At 42.5% G+C, this 12007-nt stretch overlaps 1 protein-coding gene across 1 annotated transcript in view; it reads left to right on the forward strand.

Annotated features, from left to right (window-relative positions):
- The first annotated feature begins 1691 nt into the window (after window positions 1-1691).
- Window positions 1692-12007, forward strand: part of DNAH11 (dynein axonemal heavy chain 11) — a 315096-nt gene continuing 304780 nt past the window's right edge. The window contains 2 exon segments of the mRNA XM_060305020.1: window positions 1692-2042; window positions 3386-3529. Of these exon segments, the coding sequence (XP_060161003.1) occupies window positions 1692-2042; window positions 3386-3529 (495 nt within the window).

Consider the following 12007-nt stretch of genomic DNA (forward strand, 5'->3'; position numbering starts at 1 on the left):
AAGTCAAGATTATATTGTCCTATAGGACATTAAGGAGTATTGTATCTAACCTAGCGACCTTATTTCAATAGTCTTTCTCCACTGCCTGTGAATCTCTTTCTCTGATTCTCCTGGAACCAACTTCACCATTTTGTTGATATCCTCATTAATGAGTTGAAGACATCTTTGACATGTCTTCATTCTATATTTTGAGTTACTATGTGACTTCTTGAAAATTGTACTTAAATAGTAACACTATGATTTAAATTTTTCTGAATTTTAAAGTGGTTTTTCACTTCAATTTAGTTCAACTCTTATTTACAGAATTCCTGTGTCTCTGGGGTAGGAGATGCAAAGGTAGAATATAGGCGTGAGAGGAGAGACTAAGAAGCATTGTACGGTGTTTACAGTGATTTCCAGGCTTGCTTAGTAACCACTGGGTGCCCCAAGGATTGCTTTGGACCATACAAAACAGCCTTCCAGGAGCCTGTGTTCATTCAAGCGTCTGATGATATAACTAGAAAATCTTATAGGTGGTTATCAGACACAATTGACATCCTAAAAAGAAAAACTGTTAAGGCACCAAATCTTGCTGGATACAACCTATTTATCAATAATCAGTTATGATAATGGATTATTGAGGGCAGCACTCCTTCATAGTTCCTATGGGAAACAAGGGGTTTGAAGTTTTTACTTTGAAATGAACAAATGGAAAGGACTAAAAAAACTTTAGTTTGAGGACTGCCCCTCAAAATTCTGGCTACTTCAGTCTCAACAAATGTCATTAATAGGCCATACTGAAATCCATTTCAACATCACGGAGACTGTTACTAATCTGGAACTTTTCCCCCTTGAGCTTTTACTCTTGGATTGAATAATACTATATATTTTCAGAGCACTTTGCTATTTACAAAGACGTCATGCATTCTTTCATTAGGTGTATTAACATCCCAGTAAGTGGCAGGTGAGGTTCAGAATCAGGATTTTGAATACCTAGATCTTGGATTGCCGCAACTAGGAAAGCTGAATTGTAGTGTTGGCTCTTTTCTGGAAACATTCTAACAGCTATGGGTAAGGTAAATTAAAAGCCCTCGACGCGAGTCCTGAATCCCGGTTCCACCATCTCCTTGTTGCTTAGTCACTTTGTGACTTAGTTTCTTTGCTCATTAAATAAGCTGACCAGTCGAAGCCCTGCCTTTCTAGGTATTAAATAAAATAATCAAGGGGATGGACTTAGCACGGAGCTCAGCACAACCCAGCACTGCTCAAAACACAGCAGTTAATCAATACTGGGTTGCCATTCTCCCTTCCCGGGAGCCCCAAGATGTCCAGTGTGCCAGGGCGTCAGAGGGCAGCGGAGGAGGCCATGGAGTGGCTCATGCCGGTCGAGGGCACGCTCCTCCCCTCCAGAAGGCTGCTCCACTCGGCTCTCTCTCCGCCCACAGAGGGCCGGGGCGGGGACGCCGTTCCCCTGGAAACGGGACGCGGCGGCTCAAGACTCGCCAGAGCCCTGGCGCGTTGCGCTCGCATTGCGCGCAGACGCCGGCTGCCAAGTGGGAGCAGGTGTGGGACTAGCGGCCGCGCTCCCGGTGATCGCTGGAGGAGGTGGGCGCCTCTCGGAGCGCGAGTGTGGAGGTGGCCTCGCCTACCCGGAGCTGGGCAGGGGCGCGCGCGTGGAGCCGGCCAGCCCCGCGTCCCCTCAGACGTGCTGGATGGCAGCCCAGGTGGCAGCCCGGGAGTCGGGAGGCTTCCGGGAAGTCCCGACCCTTCGCCTAACCCCGGGCGCCGGCCCGGAGGCGGCGGGCCTAGTGGAGTATGAAGAGGAGGACGAAGACGAGGAGGTGGCGGCGGCCAGGAGAGCGCGGAGTTTCGCCCAGGACGCGCGGGTGCGCTTCGTCGGCGGCCGTCTGGAGCAGATGCTGGGGCTCCCGGAGGAGAAATGGAGCCAGCATTTGGAGAGCGAGGACAAGCGGCAGGTCCTGGGGGAGTTTCTGGAGAGCCCCAGCCCCGCCTGCCTTGTGTTCAGCGTCGACGCCTTGGAGCGGCTCGCGGCGTCCCAACAGGTAAGGGGCGACGGGCGAGGGAACCAGGTCACGCCTCCCGCCCAGCCTGACGGACACTTGAGCGGGACAGGCCAGTTGTGCTTCCTTGGGTTCTCTCGGGGCACACATGAGGGCGCTTTAAAAAACTTCAATCAAGTGCCTGCCGAGAGTCCGCAGGGTCCCCCACGTGTGCCCACTCTGCTGTTAAGTGGTTGTTGGTTAGTTTTCTAGAAGGTCAGCCTTTGGGCCTGCTTCACCCGGATAAAGCAGGAAAAGCAGCGCGTCCTTCAGCTGCCTGGGCGTGAGGCGCGAGGTGAGTTCTCTTTGCCAGATAACTTTCCTTTAAATCGCTCTTGTGTCACTCCGGAGCCAAATGTGGTGTTTGGCGGAGCCCAAATAACTTGTCATGGCTCAGTCTGCCTGTCTAGCACACTTCATCCCAACGAATAATACTTAGGACTCCTTTTAAAAAAGAATTGCCCGGAAATCTGCGCTCAGGACAGTTCTCTCTCCCTCTCCCTCCCCACTCCCTTTTCTCTTCCTTTTTTTTTTTTTTGTTTTTTTCCTTTTACCTTTTTAAATCTAGACTTCTTGTACACTTGAGGGTTAACGTATCACCTACGATCACGGCATTTATACTTAAAGAGTTTGCGAAGACTTTGGAGCAAGATTTACAATTTTGAGATGCCTCACTGTCAGTGTTGTAAAGTGATGCCATCATCACTAGATGTGGTCGTAATAATGGCGGGGAAATAGGGACCCAAAGAAAGAGAGTAACTGGAGTTAGCCTTAGGGTTTTGTGAGTTCTGAATTGTTTTTGTTTTGCTACTGTCCTAATTTTAAAAGTTTGTCAGTGGAGTGGACAAGAACAGTTTAGTATCACTTAAACAGTCATGATATCTGAAGAAATGACTTGATAGTTATGGAAATGTTAGAATATCTGATTAAACACTGCTTTGAGTATAGAAATACAATTTAACCTCTTGGTCTTTATCTCGGTTTGGCCTACTTCTGAACAAGAAAATGTTACACAAAAGAATAACCTTTGCTAAGATGGAAACATTCTTTCTTCCTGTATTTGTTTAATTATGAGACTTTATGGTATATGATGATCCTAATTGACATGCTTTTGAAAGGACATTCCACACCAATAATACTGTGAAATTAACATTATAAAAGAACAAAGAAAATTGTATAAACTTTGCAGAAGAGCAGTGGAGCAATCTTATTTATAAAGGTAGGTAAGATGCCAGGTTTTGTTTCGTATGCTAGCAATCTACTTACAAGTTAGATACAGCAAATCCTGCTTGTTAACATGGAAGCTACATTGTGGACTTAAAATAATTATGTTACTCTTGTTTCAGATTCCAAGAGATGCAAAACATAAACTTGTTTATATTGCCAAGAAGAGTACTGAAAACATTGGAGTAAATGATTTCTCTCAAACAGTTTTATTTGGAGAGTTACCTGCCTCATCCCTTGGACATGTAACTGCTTTCCTAGACGAGGTACTGGTCTATCCTTAATATTTTAATCTTTCATTTATCTTTATGACACTTAGAATTATTCAGGACAACTGTGGCTATTAAAAAGAGAATTTTTAGAAGCCAGTCATCTCATTAGCCAGGTGGATGGAAAATGATAGTATTTAGACTGTTCCTGAAATGAGCTGTTATTGATGCTAATGTTCAACAGGTGGTTAATTTGCAGGATCCTCCTTTTCCTCTCTTTCTAAATAATGGAAGGAAATTAAAAAGCAGCTTGAATTGAATAGGCTCCTGTACTTAGCTATTGGTATTAAACTTCATGTTCAGAGTAGAGACAAATTTACCCTTTGGAAAGGGGTATTATCAGTTTTTCAGATTCCTGTTAGTTTCTAAGTGCACTCATGTTAGATAATGGGAAAGGGTAATGGAAATAATGTATTAGGAATGACTGCCTTAAAATTCCTCTTTCTCTCCCCTTAAGTCAGAGAAATGCTCTCTAAACCTGTGTTACTGGCACTCTAATGTGCATTAGAACCACCTAGGGATTTTATTAAAGACAAACTGATAAATTAGGTTTGGAGTAGGGCTGAAATTCTAGATTTCTAACCTGGTGCTGATGCTGTTTGTTCATGAACCAGCTTTGAGGAGCAACGTGCCAAATAACTAGGTTTGAAAGAACCAGAGCAGTGGTTCTCAAACTTTGCTGAACATTTGGACCACCTGGGGAACTAACATGCCTTGGCCCAGGTCACACCTCTTACCAATTAAATTAGAATGTCTGGGGGTGGGTGGGAGCCAGGCTGCAGTAGTTGTTAAAGATCTCCAGGTGACTCTAATGCACCCCAAACTCTGGGAAACACTGGGTTAGTATCGCTAAACCAGATTTCAGTAGCCAAAGCAGTCTTGCCAACGCCAATATTTAACATAGGAATAATTGCCAACATACTTTTTACTAATGATTTGTCAGTCTCCATCTTTCACACCTCTTCTCCTTCCTGAGTCTCTTCTGCTGTCTTCTTGAAAGGAGGTGTTTTCTTGCGATCTCTGGGCTAACTAAAGCTTCTGTCCCCCAACTTCAGTTCTACCTTGGTTTCACTCCTCTTCTGTTGAATTTACATGGTTTTAGTTGATTTCATGGAGTTAACTAGGAAGAGAGTTTTCTATCTTCAGCACTTGAGACAGTTTTCGGTATGTAGCAGGTGTTCAAGAGATTTTTATTGAACTGAATCTGATGACAGGATTTCACATGGTATGTGAATGACCTTTGGTCCTGTGAATCCAGGCTGCCATCAGCTGGCCTTGGAAGGGCAAGGCAGCACTCTTCATTGGAATTGTCACTCTGTCTGTGTACGGTGACAGAAGATACAAAACCTTTCCCAATTCATCGGAATTTACCTCAATACCAGGGTCTTCACAGCCCTCTGAAAAGTTTAAGTGAAAGAGAGTAAGCTGTCCCTGAGCACATCTATAGAAGGCACAGAACATTCAGAACCTCACGGGTTTAACAGGTTTGGAAGATTCTCATTTATTTAATTATGCTTGAGGATATGAGCATTGGGAGGAAAAAAGTGAGGACATCACGCTCAAGATGTCACTTGGGTTTCTTTATGGACAAGGCTTAAATTCAGAATGAAGGGGCCCTAAGGCAAGACTATAGATTTTTAGATAAAAAAAATGTTCAAGGCTTGTCTTTGCTTAGTATCCACAGTGGCTCACATAATTGGCTAATTAACTGTGGCTTACGATGTTTGAAGGACTCCCAAACTTTCCTCTCCAGGCAAGATCTCTCTTCCAAATTCCAAAAAGCTCCATATGCCTTCCTGACATTCCACTTCGTGTGCAATAGACATTTCATACTTAACATTCCAAGTTGAGCTGATGTTCCCCACCCTGTGCTGTTTGGAATTATTCCCAGAATAATGGATGTGAACTCCATCCTTCCAGATGCCCAAACCAGAAAAACCTCCTAGTCAGCCCTGACTCTTGGCTTTGTCTCACACTTTATATCCATTTTGTCAGGAAATCTTGCAAGTTCTGCCTTCAAACATACCCAGAATCAGTTCCCCTCTCCCCTCCATTGCTACTACCCTGGTCCAGCTCACCATTATCTCTCACCTGTGTTAATACATCAGCCTCTTAATTGGTTTTTCTGCTCCTATATGACTCCCATCTAGAACCTATTCCCAACACAGCAGCTAGAGTGATCCTTGTTGAAACACGAGAAAACATGTCACTTTCTGCTCAGACCCTGCACTGGTTCTCCTTTTACTCAGAGTAAGGGCCCAAGAGCTTATAGCAGTCTAGACTTTGCATTGTTTCTCGCTGTGGATCAACAGTATCAGCATTAGCTGGAAGCTTGTTAAAACTGTAGAATCTCAGGCCCCGCCCCAGAGCCGCTAAATCAGGACCAAGAAGCACAGGTGATTCTTAGGATTGTTAAAGGATGAAAACATGGGTTCGAATTCTCTGTGACCTCCCCATGACCTCTCAACTCATCTCAGTTGCTAACTCATGGCTTCCTTGCATTTCCTTAATTGTCTCAGGCACACAGGTGCCCCAGGGCCTTTGCTCTTGCCATTTCTTCATCTTCCCCAGAATCCACTCAGCCAACCCCTTCATGTCTTGCAAGTCTTTTTTGCTCAAATATCTATTTTCCGTGAAGCCACCCTCCAGGTAAGCAGGGATCTTTGAAGGTCAGGGACTTAGGGTCAGGCAAGTGAGATACCCACTTCAAGAACAAAACTTCCAGAGAGGTGGAGAGAAACAAAAACAACCCAGTAATCAAGAGGAGTAATAATTTAAGGCAGTATTATTATTACTACTTTGGCTGTGCCACGCAGCTTACAGAATCTTAGTTCCCCAATCAGGTATTAAATCTGGGCCCTCTGCAGTGAAAACACAGAGTCCTAGCTACTGGACCCACCGGGGAATTCCCAAACGCAGTATTTTAAAAAATAAAAACTAATGCAGAAAAAAATCAGCACTTGAAGTAAAAGTAGGATCACTAATAGTGCCATGCCAAGTCATGTTAGAGGCTGAGGCAAAAGGTCAGTAATACTCATCCTGTCTTTACTCAAAAATGTTGATACTTTATTCATCATTTTTGGATTAGCTTTTACTTTAAAAATATTATTCATCTCAATTATTGAGGTTTGTTGGGTTTTATTTTTGATGCCCTCTTATGCTCCAAAGTGAGTGCCTTACTTGCCTTACAGTAGTCCCAGCTCTTAATCTTCGTTGCTCACTGATGAGTCCCAAACACGCAAGACTCTGCCTGACACATAGTACGATCTAAGTAAGTACTTGTTAAACAAATGAAGGTTAAATAAGGGCTAAGGATAGCCTGTTCTTATAAGAGACAAAACACTGAAGCTGCAAGATATTTCGTTAGAGAAAAAGCATTTGGTGTACAATCTCTGCTATCTCCATTTGAATTTTTTGGACCTTTATATGAAAAGGACACTTTGTGGGAAATTGTGTGCTAACTAAGCCCATAGTTGTCGTTTGTTCATTTAATCAGAACTTAATGAATATCTGCTTGGTGCCAGTGACTGAACACACCTGGCAATTAGGACGATCCTGCCATCGGAAAGCATGCCGTGTGAGCCAACGGTGATATGATGTGGTGGATGTAGTGGTTTTAGCAGGATGCTGTGGCACCTGCAGGGTTGGCAGGGAAGGTGGGGAGTCTCAGATAGGATGATTGTAGGTCTTGGTTTGCTTGGGGGCGGTTCCACTTTCCTCCTGTTACAGATCAGTTAACATCTGCTCATTTTTATTGCTTGTTTTTATTCTCTAAAGCATCCTCAGTTGTATGGTAAGTTACTTGGTCCCCATAGTGTTGAAGGACAGGAGCAATAGCTAGACGTAGGTGAGGGAAGAAGGGAGAAGCAGTGCAAAGGCACAGAGGTGAGGAAATGCAGATTGCATTTTTATTTTTTTATTTTTTATTTATTTATTTATTATTATTTTTTTTTTGCGGTACGCGGGCCTCTCACTGTTGTGGCCTCTCCCGTTGCGGAGCACAGGCTTCGGACGCGCAGGCTCAGCGGCCATGGCTCACGGGCCTAGCAGCTCCGCGGCATGTGGGATCTTCCTGGACCGGGGCACGAACCCGTGTCCCCTGCATCGGCAGGTGGACTCTCAACCACTGCGCCACCAGGGAAGCCCTATTTTTTATTTTTTTGCCGTACGCGGGCCTCTCGCTGTTGTGGCCTCTCTCGTTGCGGAGCACAGGCTCCGGACGCGCAGGCTCAGCGGCCATGGCTCACGGGCCCAGCCGCTCCGCGGCATGTGGGATCTTTCCGGACCGGAGCACGAACCTGTGTCCCCTGCGTCGGCAGGCAGACTCTCAACCACTGCGCCACCAGGGAAGCCCCAGATTGCATTTTTAAAAATGGACTGCATTAATACGTTTAGATTGGGGAAGAAGAGCTGGAGGGTGGTGAGAAACAAAGCTGGAGAGGCTGATTAGAAAATTAACACCTATGTAACTTTTTCATCCAATGGTTGCCACCAAAGCCGGTTGTCAAACTCATATCCGTGTGTTTACTGGAAGATGGTAGCAGTAAGGCATGTTCTGTGAAGGTTTTTATCAGGACAGGCTTCAGTGGAAAGTTTTGAAATCAAATGGTCATTTATGACTTGCATTCCAAGCTAAACACTTCTGTCTTTCTGGGTACTTTGTATATGAAGAAGAAAAACATTTAATGCAAGGATTGGTGAATTGGTGACTCAATCAAGGAGCGAGGAGGGACTGTGTTATTGAGGTAGTGATTGGAATGAAAAGGATTGAGGTAGTTTTCCAGTGCTATGGTTCTTAACTGGGGTAGAATAAAGAAGGGATGGACCAAGTGTTTGAAAGGAATATGGGGAAGGTCATTTGACTATTTTTTCTCGTTTAATGACCTAATATGCTCTCACTTGTATTCAGTGTTGTATAGTCTTTGAAGTTTGACTCAGATATACAGTGATTAACAGTAATTTATGCTGAGAAGCTGAGACCTCCCAAACTTCTCTCTCCAGCCTTGATCTCTCTCCTGAACTCCAAGCTTAGACTTCCACTGCCCTTACGGACATGGCACTTGCTGTGTAATAGACATCTCAAATCCAGCTTCTCCGAAATTTTACTCCCGATCTGCTGCTCAACATTATTATGTGTCCCTATACATTATTATTTCTAACTCTATTATATAATTAGCAAAAGTATTAAAAATGTCATGTAGTTATTTCCTTAAGTATTATGTTGACCCAAATCTTGAAAGAAACAATAATTGTAAATGCTTATGAAGCCAGAATGAAAGTTATGATTTGGTTTTTGTAGTTAGTGTCTGGGGCCCATTCCTAGACATTTCCGTTTAAGAAGTCTGGCAGAGGACCAGGCTCCTGTACTTTGAAAGTGTTTGTCTCGTAGTAGTCTCTACTGATTTAAGAAGCACTGTAAAAAGAAACACTTTTTAAAGAGTGTTTTAAAAAGAGATAAAAGAAAGGTGAGTAAAGAGATTTAAAAAGAGATAAAAGAAAGGTGAGTAAAGAGAACTCTAGCAAAGGCACCATGGCTCTTTTATCTGTACTGGTATATCCCCTAGTAAACATGTCCAAATTATTTTGGTTTAGAGAAAGTTCACGGATTTTTCTTGTAAGTCATAAAACCTAGACCAAAAAATTTACAGCTGAAGACAAAACCCCAGGTTAATTGAATTACTTTGTAATACAGCTTGTTGATAACAAGATTTATTGTCATTAAAGAGCACATCCCAGGTCAATTTGTTCTAAATGATGTTCATGGAGTTACTCTTGTTGCTCACCTAATTGCTCCACAAAGCATGGGGCTCAGAATTTCCTAACAATTTTATCTACAGCTTGTGACACAAATATTTAATTTTAAAAGAAGTTGGCCTCGTCACAGAACAGTAAATAGAGTGAAGGTTTGAAACAGTATCCAGTAAATTAGAAATGTTGAAGAACCAGAATTATCCTCAACCCTGACTTTTAGAAAAAGCTGTTGCTATTGGAAATTTAATCTAGAAAGCAGTTTTTCAGTGGATCAGTGCATGTTCAGCCCAGTAAGACTAAACTGTTCAGTCTGGTTTCCAAAGCTCTTTATGAACCTTCCCAGCATTTCTCACAGCCCCGCCTCTTAGGGGTGCTGGCTCTAGTTTCAGGCAGACCAGACTGGAACTTTCTCAGAACCCTACGCCTGCAGCCCTCAGTGATTTTGCATCAGTGTTCAGTTTTCAGCCTGCCCTGCGTCGTTCATCTTAAAGATTTAAACCAAGTAGCAAGTTTCCTGGCAAGTCTTCCCTAATAACCCTCCTGGCCAGAGATGGGTGTTTCTCCTGTGTTTCCACATGACACAAAAACGTGCCTTTCATGGCAGTTCTGATATTGAGGTACCTAACCCATGGAGCTCATAGAAGACACGCTAGTTCTTTTCTTTTTTAAAATTTATTTTTATTCAAGTATAGTTGATTTACAATGTTGTGTTAATTTCTACTGTACAGCAATGTGATTCAGTTATATATATATATTTTTTTCATATTCGTTTCCATTATGGTTTATCACAGAATGTTGAATATAGTTCCCTGTGCTATACAGTAGGACCTTGTTGTTTATCCATCCAATATATAATAGTTTGCATCTGCTAACCCCAAACTCCCAGTCCATTCCTCCCCTACACTCCTCCCCTTTGGCAACCACAAGTCTGTTCTCAATGTCTGTGAGTCTGTTTCTGTTTCATAGATAAGTTCATTTGTGTTACATTTTGGATTCCACATATAAGTGATACCATATAGTATGTCTTTCTGATTTACTTCTCTTAGTATGATAATCTCTACGTCCATCCATGTTGCTGCAAATGGCATCATTTCATTCTTTTTTTATAGCTGAGTAGTATTCCATGATATATATATACCACATCTTTTTTTTAACATCTTTATTGGAGTATAATTGCTTTACAATGGTATGTTAGTTTCTGCTTTATAACAAAGTGAATCCGTTGTACATATACATATGTCCCCATATCTCTTCCCTCTTGTGTCTCCCTCCCTCCCACCCTCCCTATCCCACCCCTCTAGGTGGTCACAAAGCACCTAGCTGATCTCACTGTGCTATGAGGCTGCTTCCCACTAGCTATCTATTTTATGTTTGGTAGTATATATATGTCCATGCCACTCTCTCACTTTGTCCCAGCTTACCCTTCCCCCTCCCCGTATCCTCAAGTGCATTCTCTAGTAGGTCTGTGTCTTTATTCCCATCTTGCCCCTAGGTTCTTCATGACCATTTAGTTTTTTAGATTCCATATATATGTGTTAGCATACAGTATTTTTTTTTTCTCTCTCTGACTTCACTCTGTATGACAGACTCTAGGTCCATCCACCTCATTACAAATAACTCAATTTCATTTCTTTTTATGGCTGAGTAATATTCCATTGTATATATGTGCCACATCTTCTTTATCCATTCATCTGTCAGTGGACACTTAGGTTGCTTCCATGTCCTGGCTATTGTAAATAGAGCTGCAATGAACATTTTGGTACATGAGTCTTTTTGAATTATGGTATTCTCAGGGTATATGCCCAGTAGTGGGATTACTGGGTCATATGGTAGTTCTATTTTTAGTTTTTTAAGGAACCTCCATACAGTCCTCCATAGTGGCTGTATCAATTTACATTCCCACCAACAGTGCAAGAGGGTTCCCTTCTCTCCACACCCTCTCCAGCATTTAATGTTTGTAGATTTTTTGATGACGGGTTCTGACTGGTGTGAGATGATATCTCATTGAAGTTTTGATTTGCATTTCTCCAATGATTAATGATGTTGAGCATTCTTTCATGTGTTTGTTGGCAATCTGTATATCTTCTTTGGAGAAATGTCTATTTAGGTCTTCTGCCCGTTTTTGGATTGGGTTGTTTGTTTTTTTGATATTGAGCTGCATGAGCTGTTTGTAAATTTTGGAGATTAATCTTTTGTCAGTTGCTTCATTTGCAAATATTTTCTCCCATTCTCAGGGTTGTCTTTTTGTCTTGTTTATGGTTTCCTTTGCCGTGCAAAAGCTTTGAAGTTTCATTAGGTCCCATTTGTTTATTTTTATTTCCATTTCTCTAGGAGGTGGGTCAAAAAGGATCTTGTGGTGATTTATGTCATAGTGTTCTGCCTATGTTTTCCTCTAAGAGTTTGATAGTTTCTGGCCTTACATTTAGGTCTTTAATCCATTTTGAGTTTATTTTTGTATATGGTGTTAGGGAGTGTTCTAATCTCATACTTTTACATGTACCTGTCCAGTTTTCCCAGCACCACTTATTGAAGAGGCTGTCTTTTCTCCACTGTATATTCTTGCCTCCTTTACCGAAGATAAGGTGACCATATGTGTGTGGGTTTATCACTGGGCTTTCTATCCTGTTCCATTGATCTGTTTCTGTTTTTTGTGCCACTACCATACTGTCTTGATTACTGTAGCTTTGTAGTGTAGTCTGAAGTCAGGGAGCCTGATTCCTCCAG

This window comes from Globicephala melas, chromosome 9 (assembly GCF_963455315.2).
Source record: "Globicephala melas chromosome 9, mGloMel1.2, whole genome shotgun sequence".
In the NCBI taxonomy this organism is placed as follows: Eukaryota; Metazoa; Chordata; class Mammalia; order Artiodactyla; family Delphinidae; genus Globicephala; species Globicephala melas.